Below are 18407 nucleotides of genomic sequence, written 5' to 3'. Positions count from 1 at the left end.
TAGTAGAGTAATTCACGGCTCAATGGGCTGATAGTTTTTAAGGCAGGGGAATCTACCTTGCTCTTCCAGCACTTGTACCCTATCAGCAATGTGCACGATCATTTGTCTTCATTAGACTATAAGCAAAAGTACAACATCCTCACCCATGTGGCCACGGCACTCAGAGAAGGTGGGGGCAGAATATCTAGCCATCTATCTACATAAGCAGACAGGTTGTCAGCGAGTGGTGCACCAGTGATTCAAACGATGATCCTGTACAGAGGCAATCATTAACGCAAACTGCCAGCGGCCTGAACACTGTTAGGTCAGCTATCAGTCTCTACAGTTGCCATACTGTGTGTTTTAAAGCTGATGTCACCTTGGCTGGCCTGCCACTATTGATCATATGGATTAACCCTAACCCCTGCACATGTATACAAGAACCCACCAAGGCTGCATTATTCAAAAAAAATATCTGCACTATTGACAGAAGAAAGACAGTAGGTGAACGACGTCACTGGAATACACTGCTGTAACCGCTCCCTGACAGCAGAAGTCTCCTGAGTCCTATCAGTAACAGCCTGCTAAGAGGCTTTACTCCCCCCTCCAGCACAAAGAGCTGTCTGTTAGGCCAGGGAGACATCCCTGGAGTCAGCCAAGACAGGTGGCTATCCCCACAGGGTATGTATGTGGGGGCTGGGAGGCTGAATGGAGCAATCGGAGGCAAGTCAAGACAAAAGCACGGTGTTATTTTAGCAGTGTGGGTTTCCAACTGTTGAATGCCTGGGTTGAATGTTTGGTGCAGAGAAACACCACAGCAAAGGAAGAAGAATAAGAAAATGATTTTTTGAAAATCTTGAATGTCACCTGCAGCCTGGACATGTGAAAATGCAGTTATATTCAAAGCATTATAATTTTCTGAAAACCTTTCAAATAGCGACTGTACACAATTTTTTTGTGGGATGTGGTTGTTTATTCATTTATTTATTCATTCATTTTGTTTTGCTGAAGTAAAGGGGGAGGGGGTGGTATTTTCTTTTGTAATTTATATATTATTTTCAGCCTCCCCTTGCAATATTACTTGTGAGAAAAAAACAGATCAAATATTTATAAATTGAGGCATTAGCTTGCACAATGGGTCATAATGTAAACCTGGCAGTAAGTTGAAAATGACTTATCTATGTCCTATCATATCTAATGTTTTGAGATCAACTCATTCAAAACTGTTGTATTATTTTGACGTGTTGGGGAAGGGTGTCTTGGAGTTTTTTCCTAAGTCAAGGTGTAGGCACAAAGGAAATAACCATAACTCTGGGGATGGTCCAGCTGTTTTGAAAAGTAAGGCACATGGTTCACTAACTTTCTTACACTCTCTAGCATGAATATATGATTTTTTTTAGACATTAACAAATGAAAAAGACTGGAAATCAAATTCAAATTCATATGCCGACATGAGGAAACTCTATCCAACTATTTCTCCAAAATTACACACTGACTTTAAATCTACTTTGCTTTTGCTTGCAGACTTTCAGGTAGATGGGGCCTGACTGTAATTCAAACCTCCTAAAATTACACTGCCATGGTGGAGGTCATCCAAATCCTGCTCAAGTAGAAATGATCTTGTGTTTTCATTGAAGCTTTGGATTTGAATGAGGGCGGCTTTAAGAGGGTGCCAAGAAAACCTGGCCAGTTTTGCATCCTAATCCCCCCCGGATATTAGAGGTCCTTTACCTCTTGAACCAAACCACTTGAGCCAAATCTTCAGGGTGCTGTTACACCTGTTTTGAGTTGCAGAGGAGGGCTTCGGTGGCAAGTTTTGAGGTTTGAACTTGGATGACACTGGGAACCTTTTTTTCACCAGTCAGGGCTACCACACAGGAAAATAAGTTTTAAGTTTGGCTTGAGATCAGACCTGAATGGTGAATCCCAATTTGTACCATGCTTTTGTGCATCAGGGCTGAAGGGAAGAACTAGACCTGCTTTGTCTGTTTGTCTGTTTGGATTTGTTAAACAGGGGTTCTTGAAACATGTGTTGATCAGATAGAAACATCAAGAAGATGAAGAAGACTGAGAATGAGTGGAAATGGCCTGATACAAGTGGAATACTACAATGCCATGAGAAGGTCTCCCTTTGCGGGACAGTGATGGGGGAGGAGGGGTGAAGTATTGGTTCTTTCCCAAGAGGATCACATCTCTTTCCCATGAAGGATGACAGTTTATGAGGGAGTGCAGACAGAATGGTTGGGAAATCAGGATTCTATAGTGACAAACAAGCTGCTGCTGGACTCTTGGACAATATGTGTACAGCAATGAAGATAGAAGAGCAAATTTGAATGGTCCAGAATGCATATGGGTAGAAAATTACAGATTCAAGAAAGGACTACAGGACTCCTCAGATTGAGGAGCTTGACGCGACAACAAGTGAATTACAAAATTCTTCAGCAGAGTTTTTTATGAGCCTTGAAAAAAATGGAAGTAAAATAAGAGGAGTAAACACAACAAACATGTACTGGGAAAGCTATTCTTTTTCCTACTGGCAGCCACTTGAAATTTAATATGTCCTGACTTGAAAGAAAGCTAGCTCACATGTGGCCAAATGCAAATGTGCACCAGTTAAGATAATAAAATAATACAGCCATGGAGAAGCACTCCAGGCAGAGAAACAAAAACATGAGCTAATATCTAGCGGGATGGTAGACTCTCCACATTAGTTCACCACAAAGACATCAGATCAACATTTCTTGACCTCCTTGGGTCAATCAGTTGTAATGCTTTCCTGTTGACCCCAAACTGCCCTCATTTGACCTGAATGAGTGTCCAGGGAATTACAAAGCAGTCATCCACAGGGAAACATTTTGGTCAACTATGTTTGCCAACCAACTTGCTGCCCCAGCTCTGCTCCTTTAATGGCACAGGGTCATCTTGTTGCCAGGAAACACTTGAAAAGGCTTTTGATGTTTTGGCTTGCCTGTTGCTGGGAGAGTTTCTCATCCACTCTGGCTAGGAAATTCTCAAGTGTGAGAATATCTTAACAGGCTTGTCTTGTCTGTTATTGGTAGCATAACTGTCTTGTTTCAAATCACAAAACAAATGCATGTACATGGCCACCCCAAAGACAAATTTGCAACACAGCTGAAATAATCACACACACTGTAATGCAACAACTCCTGTAAACTTCAAAGCAACCACTGTAACACATATTTCTCTCCGTCTCTTTCATGACTAACAACTTGGCTGTCAAAGAGCAAAGCAAAAGTTCAAAAGCTCTGACAGGGTCAGCGCCTTCTGTAGAAGTCCCTTTGATTTCTAATATAGTCATGGAAAAGCTTCCTGGCCTGGATATAGAGAGAAAAAGGGAGTGTAAAAAGAGGGGGATCAAATGGGATAGAGGTTTGTTTTGTTCTCTCCGCTCTATCTGTTGAAGGTCCATGGCTGATGTAGCCGGCTGTTTAATCTCAGCTGGATCAACGGCTCGGCCCACGGAAGTGTGGTCAGGAAAAGACCCCCAATACAGAGAGTCATCAAACACAGCCAGGTTGTCAGAAGGTGACTCAAAGGTAAAAAAAAGGCAATGAATGGAAGGTGGTTTGAGAGAATATTGGAGGTACTGAGCTAAATGAGGAAGTATGTGATGTGTGTAAAGAATTCTAGACTATACATTTGACCTGTAAAAGTCTATCAGCATGGCTTATATGTATAACAACCTGTTAAACCTATCTTTATGATTGAACTTACTGTATAACTGCTCTTGAATTATCAGTCAGCAGATTCACTATGATGCCCTCTACCTGCATTGTTCAGGGTATGCAAAATGTGACGAGCCCGCTGGCAGTAAATGGAGCAATGGTGAAACACACTGATCTCCAGGGTAAAGGTTACACTCTTGTGACTAATGATGACTTTCTAGCCAATCCTTAGCTCCTATCACAATGGGTTGTAAAGGAACTTCATGAGAAAACATCATAATAGTTGGAAAATATGTTGACATTGGAGGTGGTCACAGTGTATGACTGGTTCCACCAGTTTGTGCCTTCAATAGAAAATTATTTCACAACCAGCCATTGATTGCATTCTGCTTGCTTTCTGAATAGATATCAGCATCAGCTTAGGTGAAGTCCTTCCTATCTAACACTAACTATAACTAGTGATTTACAATTGAGTTGCACCATTAAAGGATAAGGAATGTCAGCTAGTTAAGACTTCAGTAATGTGTAAATTAGTAAGGAAGAAACATTGTTTGCACTAGCAAAGCACAAGCAATCAATAGTGTGAACAGGAAGTTCACATTATCCAGCACAAGCTGTTGCATAACTGTCAAGAAGTAGGTGTAGGAAGGTGTAGTAAGTTGTAGGGGGCAACCATTACATCAAGCTTTATTCTTCATCCTTAATAGACATGACTTTGTTTTACTACTATATGCATACATGGAGAAATACGTTTTCAGTATACTCTCATTCACTGAAACTAACGTTTGTTTTGCCTGTTAGTTCAGTTAGCTAAGTGACAGCTGGCAGTTACTGGGTGTAAATAATTTGTGACAACTAAAACTAAGCTATGTGTGGTGCATCCTATTTTAATTTAGTGATTCATGAACTCCAAGCACCAACATTCAAACTTGGCTGAATTGGAACTGACAAGCAGATAATGAAATTGAGTGTAGCTTTCTGGGAGATTATTTTCTGAGCACTATATTATGTTAGTTGTTGTAATTGGTGTTTATGTTCATTTACAACTTGAAGGGATGATCGTTCACGTAGCATCATCCCAAATACTGTGGGTAGCCAAATTTAGTGTCTCCCAAATTCAGATTCAGATGTAATTATTAGATTCTCAAACACCAGATAGAACACCAGATAGATCTTATGCACTGACTTGTAGTCTTTGTAGTTAAAATCGCTTAAATAATAAAGCACTCCCTGTGTTCCATGTTCATTAAAAATAACCCTGTGAACGATGAATGGAATGCAGCTTGACCAGCCTGGGGGGTAAGTTCTCAGGCTGTCCGCTGTCTGTATTTGGGTTTCTCAAATGTTTTCCGTGAAATGTTTACAGAAGCTTCCTCAGCGTGTTTCCCTAAATCTCAGCTGAGTAATTTAAGGGAGCAGAGACAGCCATTGTTAAAGTCCAATATTTGCACTGACGGATATAGTGTCCAGTCTCCTTTCTTGTGGGTGAATACAGTGGTATTCACGAGGCTCTTTAGACGTGATTCATGGTTCCACAGCCTGGCAGAAGGCCAACTTCTTTCAAGCCTTTATCTCCCCAAAACCATGGCATACATGGTAGACATAGGGTATATGACTTCCACTTATGTAATAATCTGATCAAAATGAAGTATTTCCTTGGTCTAAGTTGAATGCTATCATCGCATCAGCAGTGCAGAAAATCTCATGTGAAGCACAACATTAGGACTGTGGCTAACCTTGACATTCATTAAGTATTTTTCCTAGACGAAACGAGATATTCATGCTACGGGACAGGCCTTATTAAGTTTTCCACGGCTTCATAAATCTCCCAACGTGGAGCTCCTCTTGTCTGGGAATGTAATAAGGCTGAGATAGTGGATCTAATGTGCTACATCCATCACAAGTATTAGCATGAATGTATAGCATACAGAGCCATCACAAACATTCATACTTAAGTTGATCATGTAATGCACTGGACTTACATTCACTTTCATTTAACAGTAATGTTTATAGAGTTCTCTAGTCTATTTGAAGTTCCTGGAAAACTAACAGAACTGTGAAAAAACCCAATGGCCCATGGAAAGAAAAACCTAATTAAACCAAAATAAAGTTACTTGACTGTTGTGTAAAATATATTTACTTGGTATCTGTGGCTTCCTGTCTGAGGGGTCCACTGTGCCTCTGGCTCTTTTGATCCCCCCTCTAAAACCTACTCCAGTAACCCATATCCTGTATCCTCATTTGGTAGCATGGTGACAGTTTCCCAGATACCAGACAGTATTGGTTTCCCTTCATCTTGTGGCACAGGCCCAACTCCAGTGTCTAATTTGCTAATGGATCCCTGCTGGAAGCTGCTGTCTCGTCTGTACGTGAGTGTAATTATTTGTGCTCAAATGATGTAATTGGGGACTAACAAAGGGAATGAATAAATCATTATTTTGCACTCTGCTCCCAAACACTGGATAAATGCAGTTGATTTTTCTTCTGTTTGCTTTTCACAAAGCCTGGATGTCATTCACCCTCAGCACAGGATGACTATAATTGCTGACAGCAGAATTCAACAAACTTGGGGTAACTTTACTTCTGCAATAACAAAAGTAACAATTATATGGTAAAATGTACTTTGTATTTGCTTGGAATGAGGGAACAACAAAGTTAAGCTTGTAGCTTGAGCAAAAGGAAAAAAAAAAAAAGTTCCTTTTTTCAAATGCGACTGGATGGTTCGGTGAAAGACAGCACTTTGTCTCCACCACAAAGGCTGTATCAACTGGTTCTCCCTTTCATGTAGGAAATGCACACTTATAAGAAAAGGCAACTTCTGTTCATGTGTGGTGTACCATGTAGCTCTCAGGAAATTTGACTCAGGCCTATTACAACATAAAACTTGCGGAACCTGTTCTGTATGTCCAATTATTTCAAGGCCACTAGCTCTAGTCTCAACATTTTACCCTAAGGGATATTAGCTATCAGTCAGTCAAGACACGGTTACATTTGTTAAGACATGAAATTTAGAGAAGCTGAGAGAACTTTTTGTGTTTTAATTGAATTGCTGACAAGCAGGTCATGGAGCCATTCATGAGGCTCTTTGGTTTAGTGCCCTTAGCCTGGTTCAGCTTGACAGGGAGCTTAAGCTTGCCAAAGCCTCTGGGAGCTAGAGATAAGGAAAGGCAGCATAAAACCAAATAAAGCTGCTTTGCACTTGGAGTGAGACAAAGTTACAAGTACACTTAATGTGTCTGGATAAAGCGATTATATCTGTATGGGACTAATGCAACACTAAAAGTGTCCTTTGTGTCCAATCTGTTTTTTTCCCCCGGTATATTTCATACAATGCAAAAAAACAAAAAAAAAACAGCCACACACTCAGAATACATCCTCAAAATCCTTCATCCATGATTTCACAAATGCTACTTCCAAATAAGACGAGAACCAACCATGAGACAGCTCGATGGACGACGTGAATGACTGAAGACAAATCCCAACAAGGCAGCATTTTCCAAAGCCAAACCCTAATGTCAGATCCCAGTATGAGACCCAGTGAAGTATTGTGCACCATGGCCACTCATTCATTTGCAAGCCAAAGAGACCAAGGTTCTCATCTTTCCAGGAACGACTTTCCCGCTATTCTGTCTGGAATTTCAATTATCACATGAAAGATAAGAAGCTAGGGTGATGAATATAAATGAAAATAACATTACAGACCATTAAATATTCTACATGACTGGCATTTCAGCTCCAAGTCTGTCTTAGTTTTGAGTGGTGTTATTTTAAAAATGATTCAGTTCAAGCATTGCACATGATTCCACAGTTGCGATGCCATCCTAGCTATTTTCCCAAATGGCCTTCATCTACTAATAGCTTGGTCATTTTAAATGGCACATATACTAAGCAGCCATCTGCCAAATTTAGAACCATCTTCCTGGTTTTGTGTTTTATCAAAGGAACGTGACATGGAGTGACAAAGTTAATTAACGAGGGCAATTTTCAATGCCACATTATACAGGGCACCACAAAGTCTGACTTCATTATTCAGAGATTATTCCTGACTTAAATTTACCACAGAGGGAAAGCACCATAATGTTCACTTTCCATCTCATTAAGATTCCATAACAAGGTCAGTGGACTGCTTTTTTTTGTTTCTAAAAATTGACACCAACCCAACAGTCCAGACCATGTGTTAGTGTTTCTTTGCATTTAAAACTTAACACAATGTGAGCCAGAAGAAAATTAAAATATATTATTTCATTTCCACAACAAAATCAATTAGCATTCAGTAAAACTGTTTTCAAAAGCAGGCAGCATAAAATACAAATGTCAAACAAATCAACAAAAGGAGTTTAAAACTAAAAACAACACATTTATGTACAGCAATGTAAAGCTCTCATTGACAACAGAGAATTAAAATGTGCCTGCAAAGCAAACATGTGTTTCACTTATGTCCACCATCAACATATCTCCCATCTGGTGTTAACAGGGTTTGCCTCAGGCCTAAATTATCTATAAGACAATCAAATTGCTTTGGTTTTTCAGTCAAGCATCTGTGCTTTCAATGTGCAACTAATCTCTTGTGTGTAAGACTTTGTGTTCTAAATTCTACAGTTGCTGAGTCGGGTTTAGCTTAGGAACTTGCATCAGTCAAAACATTTAAAGTAAAAAATAATGAAAAGCTTAACATGTACAGTAGGTGGTGCTCGGAACTTGGCAATGAAGCAAATTGCACTTGCTGTAACCAACCACTTTGCCACTTTAAGCAGTTTAGGCTCTTGAATCACTCAGCATTAAATGTCCAATTTTCCAAATGGCTGCTAAATCCTAATCTACTCCTCTACTTAGATCAGCCGATTGTGGTTGACCTAACACAAAGTCCAAGTTGAATGTTCCACAGATAAAGAAGGAAACTGCTGGAGTAGCTGCTTTAATTCACCCTTTCTTCAGTTATTTCAGGCTAAGAAGAACTCTGTGAAAAAAATAAACTGCTGAGGTATTGGATAACTTCTGGTCTTTCTGTATAATAGAGCACCTTTTTAAAAGCATTAATCTTCATGATAAAAAAATTAAGACATAAAGACTTGTTACAATATATTCACTTGCATTTGCAGTGACATTAAGTGGCAATGGTTTGATGAGGTGAGTAATTCCACAACATAAGGAACCTGGTTTGAATGGAAAAAGTAACATGACTTATTTGGTAGGCTATAAAGAGAAAAATGTGAAGCATGAAGGAAAAATAACCTGACAGTTGTATTCATGTGTCAAAGTAAACAACACATTTTAAAAATCTTTCTTCACAATATAGCTCAGTAGTCTGTAACCACCGTGTCTAGCTTATCATCATTATCCAAAGCAGTAGTATTCATCTGATTCCACCCTGAGTTTCAGTGGTGACTTGCTGAAAGAATCACCATCAATAACAGTTTTATCCCCAAAACCATCAAGGTCTGTAGGTGACGGGTCATCTGGGAGGTCTTCTGCTAGAGTGTCCAGGTAACTACCTACAGACAAACCATCTAGGTTGTCACTGTTGCCATCATTCAAGCTGCTGAAGCTGCCTCGTAGTGAGGTACCGTCCTGGCTGTCTGATAGGCTGTACAAGCTGCCTGTCAAGCTGCCATCTTGACTGGCAGCGCCTCCTTTGTCTTCTATCATCCAACGGATGGACTCGATGCCCTCGTTGATTGACATAAGCTGCTGCATCAGCTTCAGATCAATGGCTCGCAGATGTGCCTGTGAGTTGAACAAAAACATCTCAGTTAGGTCATGGTACTTGAGGATGATCAAAAGTTAAAAGGAGTAGTTTGACCTTTTTTTGGAAATGCACTAATTCACTGTCTTCCCGAGAATTAGATGAGAATATTGATACCATTCTGATGTGTAATATAAGGCTACACTAGGCAGCTGGTTAACTTATCTTAGCATAAATATAGTAAAGAGCAAGCCCCATTCTGTCCAAAGGTAAGGAAAGGCACCAAATAGCACAGCTGAAGCTCACTATTTAACACATTTAAAGACAGAACTTTGAGGTTTCGCAAATGCTCATATGGTGCACACTAATATACCCTTCTGCTAGCTTTAACATTGTATATAAAATAGAAATGAAAATGGTATCAATCTTCTCACCAAACTCTTAGTGTTTCCCTAAATGTCAAACTGTTCCTTTAACACAGCTACTACATGAAAAAGCATGTCCTCAGAAGTAGAATGGAAGTGAACAAAATACAAAACAAGATATATTTTCATTGTTAACTATTGTCAGCATTGAGGTTCAAAGTGCATTTTAGAAACAGCAGCTGAAATGACTGCTCACACTATATGGTCTATTTAGTAGCTGTTTTCAGCAAAAGAAACATCAGCGTTCAAGCCATGATGGACAGGAAGTCGTTAAAATGCTCCTGATAAAAAAGGGGGAAATTTAATCATACAATTCCACGACAACTAAGCAAACTCCATCAACTAATGAAAACCCTGTGATATAACTGATGGCTGCAGAGGAGCTACGACCTTGTGGTGAGGTTTTTTTTTTTCTCTGCAACTGTAAGCTTCCTTATGTTCTCTCATGGATAGAACACTGTGTGCTATTTTGTTTTGACTATCAGGCTTTGTTATGAACAAAGACATTTAACTGTGCTACCGGAAAAAGGACTTGTAATACCCATGTAACTGCACAGCCAGGAAACACTTTTCGTCCAGGATAATGAATGACATGCCTACTTTACACAGTATGACCATATATTAACTCCCTGCCATGACAAACCATGCCATTGATTCTGGATGGAAGTAGACAGCCTATAGAGTCATTCAAAGGGATTCCCCTGTGTCACTGGGTGACAAACACCACCCAGTCAGAACAGCTGTAACATCCTGCCACACTGAAAATGCATTGAGGCAGATGAAGGCAGACAGGGCTGGTACAGTGTTCCAGAGAGCTGGCTTGATACAACAGCCTTTCTTTGGAGTGGATTTACAACCAGCCTCCATTTAGCTCATAATGCTGCCAGTGTGTTTGTTTTGCGAGTATTACCACCCGCTTTATACACACATGGAAGTCGAACAGATGGAGTTGTATTGAAATTTTAGTCCTAACAGCTACCTCATGTTAATAAGATGGCACCAGTGGGTCGGCATCACAAAATAAGTTTAGGAAATACAATTAGTGCTGCATAATTTTGTCTGCAGTGGATAGTAACAGCAAGTTTAATTTGTCATATGAAACTAATAAGAGCTGGCCCCAAACTTTTTTGGGGGAAAAGCACATTTCAGAGTTCATTTGCTTCTTTGATTGGCTGTAGATTATTGCAGTCTCTCAAATAATGTAAAAACTTGTGTGCGTGTGTGTGTGTGTGTGTGTATGTGTCTGCCAGGCTTGTGCACACCAAAACTGATTGGATTAGTGATTAAGCTGTGAGGGAGCCACAAAAACAGAAAGGCCCAAGATGGCCCAAATTCGAAATGAGCCATCTAACAATAACAAACCACTGATGGAATTACACTCAGTTAATTTTAAAAAGTCAATTAGTTTTTCTTCATATCAGCAAAATTAAATGAATGTATGACTGATGGTAAATTTGACAAGTCAGGTGAAAACATGAGTTGATTAAACCAAGGTACAGGTTATTACATTTGCAAGGACAAAATGAGCTAGTTATAGGTCTCAGTTGGTCTGTCACATCAACATAAAACTAAGCCTATCAACACAAAGTCTCTGGATGATTGGCCAGTCTGCTGGTCATGATACAGCCCTACTACAGTCTGCAGAACTCGGTCAACTTGGCCATCTGCTCAGGAGTCCTAATACCTTCCGTGACCTTACTTAAAATGGAGCTGTGCTGTGACTATGGAACAAGCATGGCATTTGAAAACAATTTAATGGTGAGTGTTAGCAGATACAACCATGTAATCATGAATAGGTAATTACACAGGCACAACTGGATTTGACAGAGTAGTTTGAATCACAAGGAGGTGTAAATATTCCCTGAGGTGAGGAGGGTTCATTAACAAAGCTCTGACTGACTGTGGTGTGCAGGTGTGAATGGCTCTCACCTACTGACCAGTTTCATGTTGCTTTTAAATACAACTGGGGCAGAACAGCCATCAGGAATTTTGCATTTTACAACCACATGTTGATATATAGACCTGTTGTGCATCCTGCATTGGCTTTTCCTACCCAGACTGGGTTGTTGATAAAAACAGTACAGTGGAAAAAGCAAACATCAAATTTACAATGCTAAATAGCCATGGTGATAGTTAAGTTGTGTTCAACATATTTTTCTATTCTTTTAACGTTTGCAGATAAGTACTAAGCTTGGGCAAATGCAGAGTAAAGAATTGCGACCTAGCTGGTAATTATAAGTCGGGAAACTTGCTGTGTCGCATATACCATATGTTTTGTTCTATTTATGGCTATTCAAAAACTGTAAAAGCCAAAACAAAACAACCCGTTCATTTAAATAGGATACATATAAAGAAACTTACCATTTCTTGCTTCAGGAATTGCATTTTGCTCTCCAGTCTTTTCAAGTCCGCAGAATTAGAGCAAAGTTTGCAGTTCACTAAATGCGGTGCTGCCGATTTATCGTGCTTGTCGTGATATTTTCCTCCAACAAGAGAACGAATGAGACTATCCGGGACTTTACGACCCAATTTTGTCTCTATGTCCTTCAAATCAGGTAAAACGCTGTTATCCTCGTCCATTGTGGACTGTCAGAAAGATAACACAGTTTCACTGTTTGGGTTGGACCCGGCAGAGGAGCAAAACTACAGAGCTGCGACCTCGGAGATCTTCCCACTGATTAGTTGGGGAACGCACGCGAGCAACGGCCAAAGAGGAGCTGATTCAAAGTAACAAGAAGTCGCACCAAGCGCGTGCTACCTACAACTTTATCCACGCAGTTCTCAGAGTGAAGTCCTGAGGCAAACACACTTCACCGCAGTAATACTAACAGACCTCACAAACGGACCCCATTGAGGCGCCTGACCAGTAGTGAGGCAGCTTAATGACAACGTGCTCTCCGTAGACCCTCCCACAAGGGAGCTTGGTCTGAAACCAGACACCAGACAGGTGAGGTGTGGTGAAAAATATGGTAGGCAAGGGAATATATTTTTCAGGCGTTACAAATTAGGAGCATTGGGAGTCCAGTCATAGGCAAAATGGCTAGAGCTAAAACTCTCCACATCCTGGGGTGAGCACTGCAGGCTGTTCTGAAGGAAATTTACAAATGCAAGATGCAAGGTGAAGAAATAAATGCGCAGGAAACACGTCTGCTCCGTAAATGGTAATAGATTCTATAAAGTATGTATTAAGGTGTTGTGTACATAAATATATTATTATATTATTACCTTTTTAGTGTATGTTTTAGTGTATTTATTAAAGTATATTAATGTCAGTGCAAAGTCCAACAAAACCACTGTGTATAGGAGTCAAATTTAATCACTTAAATAATTTGGCATGCACCCAGATCCAACAACATTTTGGCAAAAGTAGAAATGTAACAAACAGAATAGCATTAATGACCGTTTCAAATAAATTCAGTTTAAAAAAAAAAAAAAACGCTGCATACACAGTTCAGTAAGGACTCAGGATTACAACCTGTTGACCCTCTGCAATTTGCTACATTTCTTCCCGATTTTTGTCATTTTCTTTTAATATCTTCATTCATTACTACTAACTTTTCAGGTCATGTGGATCAATGTAATGTAATACATCATATTAAAAAGGCATATCTCTCCTAATAATTGCTGCACAAGCAGTTTGAGAGGTTGAACTATTGCACCCCCTTGTGGATGTTGTGGCTCTATTACATGGGTAGTGTATTGTTCAATTATTACTGTCAATCACTTGTGTTGCCATTATGCAACTAAACTACTGTGACTGTGAAGTCAGATAAACAGAAAGTGATCTATCCTATAAACATGGTTGAAGTTGTAGTTGCTTTAGTCTATGTTTTAATTATTTTGCATGTATTACTCTCATATTACCTTCTCTATTACTTTAAATGTCTCCAAAAAGTTACAGAACATTCTGGATCACTTATCAGAATCTTCTTTACACCTGATCACCTTTAAAGTGAAACATCAAGCACTTACCTACACAATGCACTAATACCACTGCTGATACTTTCATGACATTTCAAAAGCCTGACTAGGATCAGAGTTGAGCACCATCTGGTGGCATTGCTTCATACCAACACTTCATTTGCTCATGTTCACCTTATTTGAACACAATTTCCATTTTCAAATTTTCCAGAAATCTGAAAATTGCCAAGAAGCAGCCTTTGCTATTTTTGCAAAGTCATAGGCTACCCCTAAAGACCACTGCATGTATTTTTACCTTTGCATTATAAAATCTGATGTTAAAAAGGAATTTACGTCCATATGGGAAATGTAAAAGTAAATTGTTCACATCAGCAATATTTTTATAGAAAAATGAACCATACCTGTTTTTGATATAGTGACATGAATGCAATAAAAACATGATTTTCAAGAGTCTACATGTTTTCTGGTGAGAACAGATTCAGGCTTTAAAAAACTGCGCAGCTGTGTCATTGCAAATGTAAATAGAAGAGGCACGAAGGTGAGGCTCTTGTTCAAAACACAGATCTTAGACGACAGATTGGCTCTTTTCATCGTCGTACCGCTGGTACTGATCCCCGAGCAGAGGCTGGTGGCCCTCCATCTTGTAAGATTTGGCACGCACGGCACATGTGGTGGCAGCAAAAATGACTGCAACAACCACAAGGGCAGCGACTATTGCCATGGTGATGATTTCAGTCATAGTGAAAGCTTGACCTAGAAAAGTTGGAAGTAGATGATTAGTACCCTCGTCATCTGCATTCATTCAGCGGCAAGATTGAAAGCAGCCCCACAAAAATGTGATGGTACTAGAGGTAATCCAAAATGCATACCTGGCCATTGAGCTTCATAAGAGTAACCAAGATTTTCAGGCGCAGTAACAAACATCTCAGCGTTGGTCACTGGAGGCCAGAAAGGCACCATGTTGTAGGCCCTGTTGTGACCAATGGGGGCGTTTTCTTCAGGATACACTGCCGAACCTGTCAAGAAATAATTCAAGTTAGCCCACATGCTCATCCTTCTATCAACAGATTAAAAATGCATGAAGAAAAGAACAAGAACAAATGTCTTTTTTTTTAAACTAGATTTTGTTGATAAAAACACCTGGACTGTGTCTCCTCAACCATTCATCAAAGATGGCATCAGTGTAGGTGTGCAGCAGGACAAAGATGGGGTCATTGGGTGAAAGGTGGGTCTGACCTCCTGTCCCATTTAGGAACAGATGGGCCAGGTTGTGGAGGCTCCTAACCACAGGGTCATAGTTCCCCTGGGGGGCGCTGTAGCCTGCCAAAACAACATGAAAATGCATAAGAAAACGGAGGAACACTGGATGTAAGACAGGCAGAGGCAGAAATACCTTGTTCGCCACTCACCTTCAATTGTGTTTCTAAAGCTTTCAGAGGAGGTGGAGTAGTACGGCGGTGTGTCAAAAGTGTTAACCTGCAGACAGTCCGCCACATCCTTGGGCTCTGGGAGACGCTGGACCATCGGCCTGTTGACATTTCCTGCTGGGTTCCTCCTGATGGGAGATGTCTCAGTGTCTGGAAGGAGATAAATAAGAGACAGAGTATAGCAAGAGAATAAAGAGGACCACTGTAACATCACATGGTAAAAGAGCAATAGTCTTACTGTTGCAGATGGTTCCCAGTGTGTCGTAGTCTCCTACGCTCTCACAGATGACCCTCCACTGGGAGAAGATGGAGTTAGCGCTCAGGGAATTCATGTCAAAACTGCTCCTGGCTCCCATTAGGTCATCTGTGCAAATGTCACATGTGCTTCCACCGATGGCAAAGTTCCAGTAGGGCAGGGCGAAGGAGGGGTCTTGCAGCATATCCTAGTTGTTACATATAAATGAAAGGATGGCTGGGTTAGTGTTTGTGAATGTGAAGATCAGGGCAGGGAACCAGAACCAGAGCACCAAGGCTTTAAGCAGGAATATAAGCTTCCCAGAGTTTGCTGGGGGCTTTATTTGTATTGTGCTGCCAAAAGTATATTGCAATCCCCTTGGGTCCAAGTATCCATGAAGTCTCATTTAATACTGGTGTCATAAGGCAGCAGATAAACTGGTTATCTTATTCACACATTGCGATTTGCTGTTTCACACAATAGCTGTTGACCATGCACGAATAAGCCATTGAGGAATCTTTATATGCAACATATATATCAGTATTTAAACAACACAAAATGCATGTGCCACCAGGGCAGAAAACGGATTAGTATAAAGTCATGATTGACATAATGATAACCTAGTGCAAAAACTTATATACTATATATAACATGTTAGTATAACTGAGATATATACAACATATATAGGTAAAGTTATACATGTCTCAATACAGAATTTATAAGTAAAATTATTCATCAAGCTGAAGGGAAAACTAACTCTTTTCACACCTGTGAATCACTTACCGTTCCTACCTTTGAAAAACCATGGCTAAATGACCAAATCCCATCCTGAAATCCCACAACTTTTGATCCAAAAAGCACTAATGGATCCTAACTGCTGCTCTTGAAGCCAGCCATTAACACACATGAAAAGAGTGAGCTGTTCAACTGAAGCCAGATATTTTTCATCACCTGTTTCTGAGCAAAATAATCCACTGCATTATTAAAAAATCCAGGACACTAAAACCAGACAGGATTTAGTTGTAACAGGACAAGAAGCTGGGGCATTTTGACTCATTTTAGTTGATGTAGTTCATCTTGATCTTGACTTGAAAATGAGCCACTCCCTCCCCTCAAACTGTGCCTGTCAGTGTGCTTATTCAATAGAGCAGAAAAAAAACAGGCCTACTGCTGTTTTCTCCAAACCGATGGTGTGCTGATCAAATCGAATCTGTGTCCATAAAACGCTTAAAATCCCATTTTGTGCGGTGCTCGGGTATGAAGGCGTGAAACTGCGCCGTCAATTGTAATTTCCTCGCCAATACAGTTGTGGGGAAACGCATTACACAAAACAAACAAGAAGGGAAAAACAACAGATGTGCTGAAGTAGGCCATTAGTCGGTAAATTAAAAGTAAACTAGTCATGTGACGATTACCCCTAGGCAACCACAAACAAATCAATTACAATAATTTCTTTATCATCAAACACCCAATCAACATCACAACTGTTTTTTAACAGAACTGTTGTGTAAATAATTATAGTGCTATTACTCTATATACAAATCTCACCTGCATGTCTCTCTCCAGCTGCAGCAGGTGGAACCTGTGCCAAGTGACGAACCCGGGCCCCTCATGTGAGAAGTCCACTCCCCCGAAACTGGCCTGTCCGGCACCCAGGAAGGTTTTGCCGACAGAGTAGTAGTGGGACCACACGAAGTAATTGTAGATGGTGATGTTCTCAAACTGCATGGTGTTGCCGTCAGGCCCGAAGACCTCCGTATAGCGCCGAGTGGCGATCACAAGGTCCGGGTGCACGGTGCGCTTGGCTTGGTCCAGCGCGTTCACGAACGCACGCTTCTCGTCCGCGCTGAGCTGCATCACGTTTCTTCTTACTGTGGGATTATAGAAGAGAAAAATAGGAGCAACTCAAATCAGTCATCTGGAAATCGGTTTTTAATGACCGAGGAAAGAATGTGCGTAACAGGCAGTTTTGATCATTTCATCATCATCGTTTCTACATTTCGGGGTTTAACTATTTCAGAGGTAATTCGACTTTTTTCATGGTGCCCTAATTTGAATGAATCTTTCTAAAATCGTCTGTCTTCGTGTGATCGAAACGGAAATCCTGGTAAATGGGCCAAAACCAGCTAATCAGTGTGGTGTCTTTAAGGAGTGCTGAAGTGGCACTGAGCAATGGCGGCGACCCCCCCTGGATCTGCTAGCTGACTTTATAAATTTCTATGAAGAGATTTAATAAATAATCGATACTAATATTGATCACTTACCAACAGAAACTCGCTGGTCACAGTTGGGCCCTGTCCATCCGTGTCTGCAGCGGCCGCAGCTGTAACCGCTGAAGTTCCCATTACACTGACAAGTACGGTTGAAGAAACGGATGGGCCATCGTTCCCGATCATCCCGTCCGTCGTGGGGGTACTGAGGCCCGTGCGGCCGCGCGTCAACCGAGATGGACACGCACTGTCCGCGTCCCGTGCTCGATCCACACGGGTCGTTGTTGAGTCCAGAGGGTGACGGACAGCACTGTCCACTCCGGAGTACCTCGGGTGTCACACACTCTCTGGGGAACTGAGCGCTCACGGCCACCGCGCCCACAAGCACCAAAAAGCAGCACCGCCACATTATCCAAATCGGTTACCAAATTTTACGCACGGCTGCAGCTGATTCAGAGTCTGTAGTAGCACCTGGATATTTTTCTGCTGATATACACTTCAGTTAACACTTTATCGAAAATGAACGCGCATCACTTTCAGCACTTGAGTAATTACTTTCTCTGTCAACTGAGTGTGTATGAAACTTCCCCTCCCATGCGCCCAGGCCCCTGCTTGTATTTCCCCCAAAAGCAGCGAACCATCGACCTTAAATACCGGATTAGCGCATGACTACCCGGATTTCTGACTCCCGCGTGATCCCATCACATAACATCATATTTCCTACTGGGGATGGAGGGAATGAAGGTAGTGTGATCCGGTCATGCACATTATTATTCTTCTAAAGACTCACTGGACTTCTGCAGTTGCCTAAACGAGCCCAATATTAAATGTCAGGAAGTCT

The 18407-nt window shown here is 40.9% G+C and overlaps 2 protein-coding genes across 2 annotated transcripts; both read right to left on the bottom strand.

Moving 5' to 3' along the window:
- Positions 1 to 7877: 7877 nt before the first annotated feature.
- Positions 7878 to 12645, bottom strand: lurap1l (leucine rich adaptor protein 1 like). Its single transcript, XM_023421062.2, has 2 exons — positions 12135 to 12645; positions 7878 to 9389 (listed from the first exon to the last, which is right to left on the bottom strand). The coding sequence occupies exons 1-2, from the start codon at positions 12351 to 12353 to the stop codon at positions 9000 to 9002; spliced, it is 609 nt and encodes a 202-aa protein (XP_023276830.1). The 5' UTR covers positions 12354 to 12645; the 3' UTR covers positions 7878 to 8999.
- Positions 12646 to 13071: 426 nt separating this feature from the next.
- LOC111665957 (5,6-dihydroxyindole-2-carboxylic acid oxidase) lies at positions 13072 to 18185 on the bottom strand. The gene is made up of 7 exons (XM_023421123.1): positions 17621 to 18185; positions 16905 to 17227; positions 15360 to 15564; positions 15104 to 15271; positions 14835 to 15014; positions 14564 to 14710; positions 13072 to 14447 (listed from the first exon to the last, which is right to left on the bottom strand). Exons 1-7 carry the CDS (start codon positions 17973 to 17975, stop codon positions 14260 to 14262), a joined length of 1566 nt encoding a protein of 521 aa, XP_023276891.1. The 5' UTR covers positions 17976 to 18185; the 3' UTR covers positions 13072 to 14259.
- Positions 18186 to 18407: the final 222 nt, after the last annotated feature.

Source organism: Seriola lalandi, unplaced genomic scaffold (genome assembly GCF_002814215.2).
Source record: "Seriola lalandi dorsalis isolate HSWRI2012SDOR001 ecotype SW California unplaced genomic scaffold, Sedor1 jcf7180002054663, whole genome shotgun sequence".
Classification (NCBI taxonomy): domain Eukaryota; kingdom Metazoa; phylum Chordata; class Actinopteri; order Carangiformes; family Carangidae; genus Seriola; species Seriola lalandi.
The sequence above is the reverse complement of the archived record's forward strand: the minus strand, read 5'-3'. Positions and strand labels throughout refer to the sequence as shown.

What these genes read in the sequence shown, in the direction of transcription:
- lurap1l (XM_023421062.2), bottom strand. Translation starts at nt 12,353, where the DNA reads ATGGACGAGGATAACAGCGTTTTACCTGATTTGAAGGACATAGAGACA. An exon ending in AATTCCTGAAGCAAGAAATG is followed by an intron (nt 9,390 to 12,134) that starts GTAAGTTTCTTT and finishes TTCAACTCACAG; the next exon opens with GCACATCTGCGAGCCATTGA.
- LOC111665957 (XM_023421123.1), bottom strand. Translation starts at nt 17,975, where the DNA reads ATGTGGCGGTGCTGCTTTTTGGTGCTTGTGGGCGCGGTGGCCGTGAGC. An exon ending in ACTGGGAACCATCTGCAACA is followed by an intron (nt 15,272 to 15,359) that starts GTAAGACTATTG and finishes ATCTCCTTCCAG; the next exon opens with ACACTGAGACATCTCCCATC. An exon ending in GTTGAGGAGACACAGTCCAG is followed by an intron (nt 14,711 to 14,834) that starts GTGTTTTTATCA and finishes ATTTCTTGACAG; the next exon opens with GTTCGGCAGTGTATCCTGAA.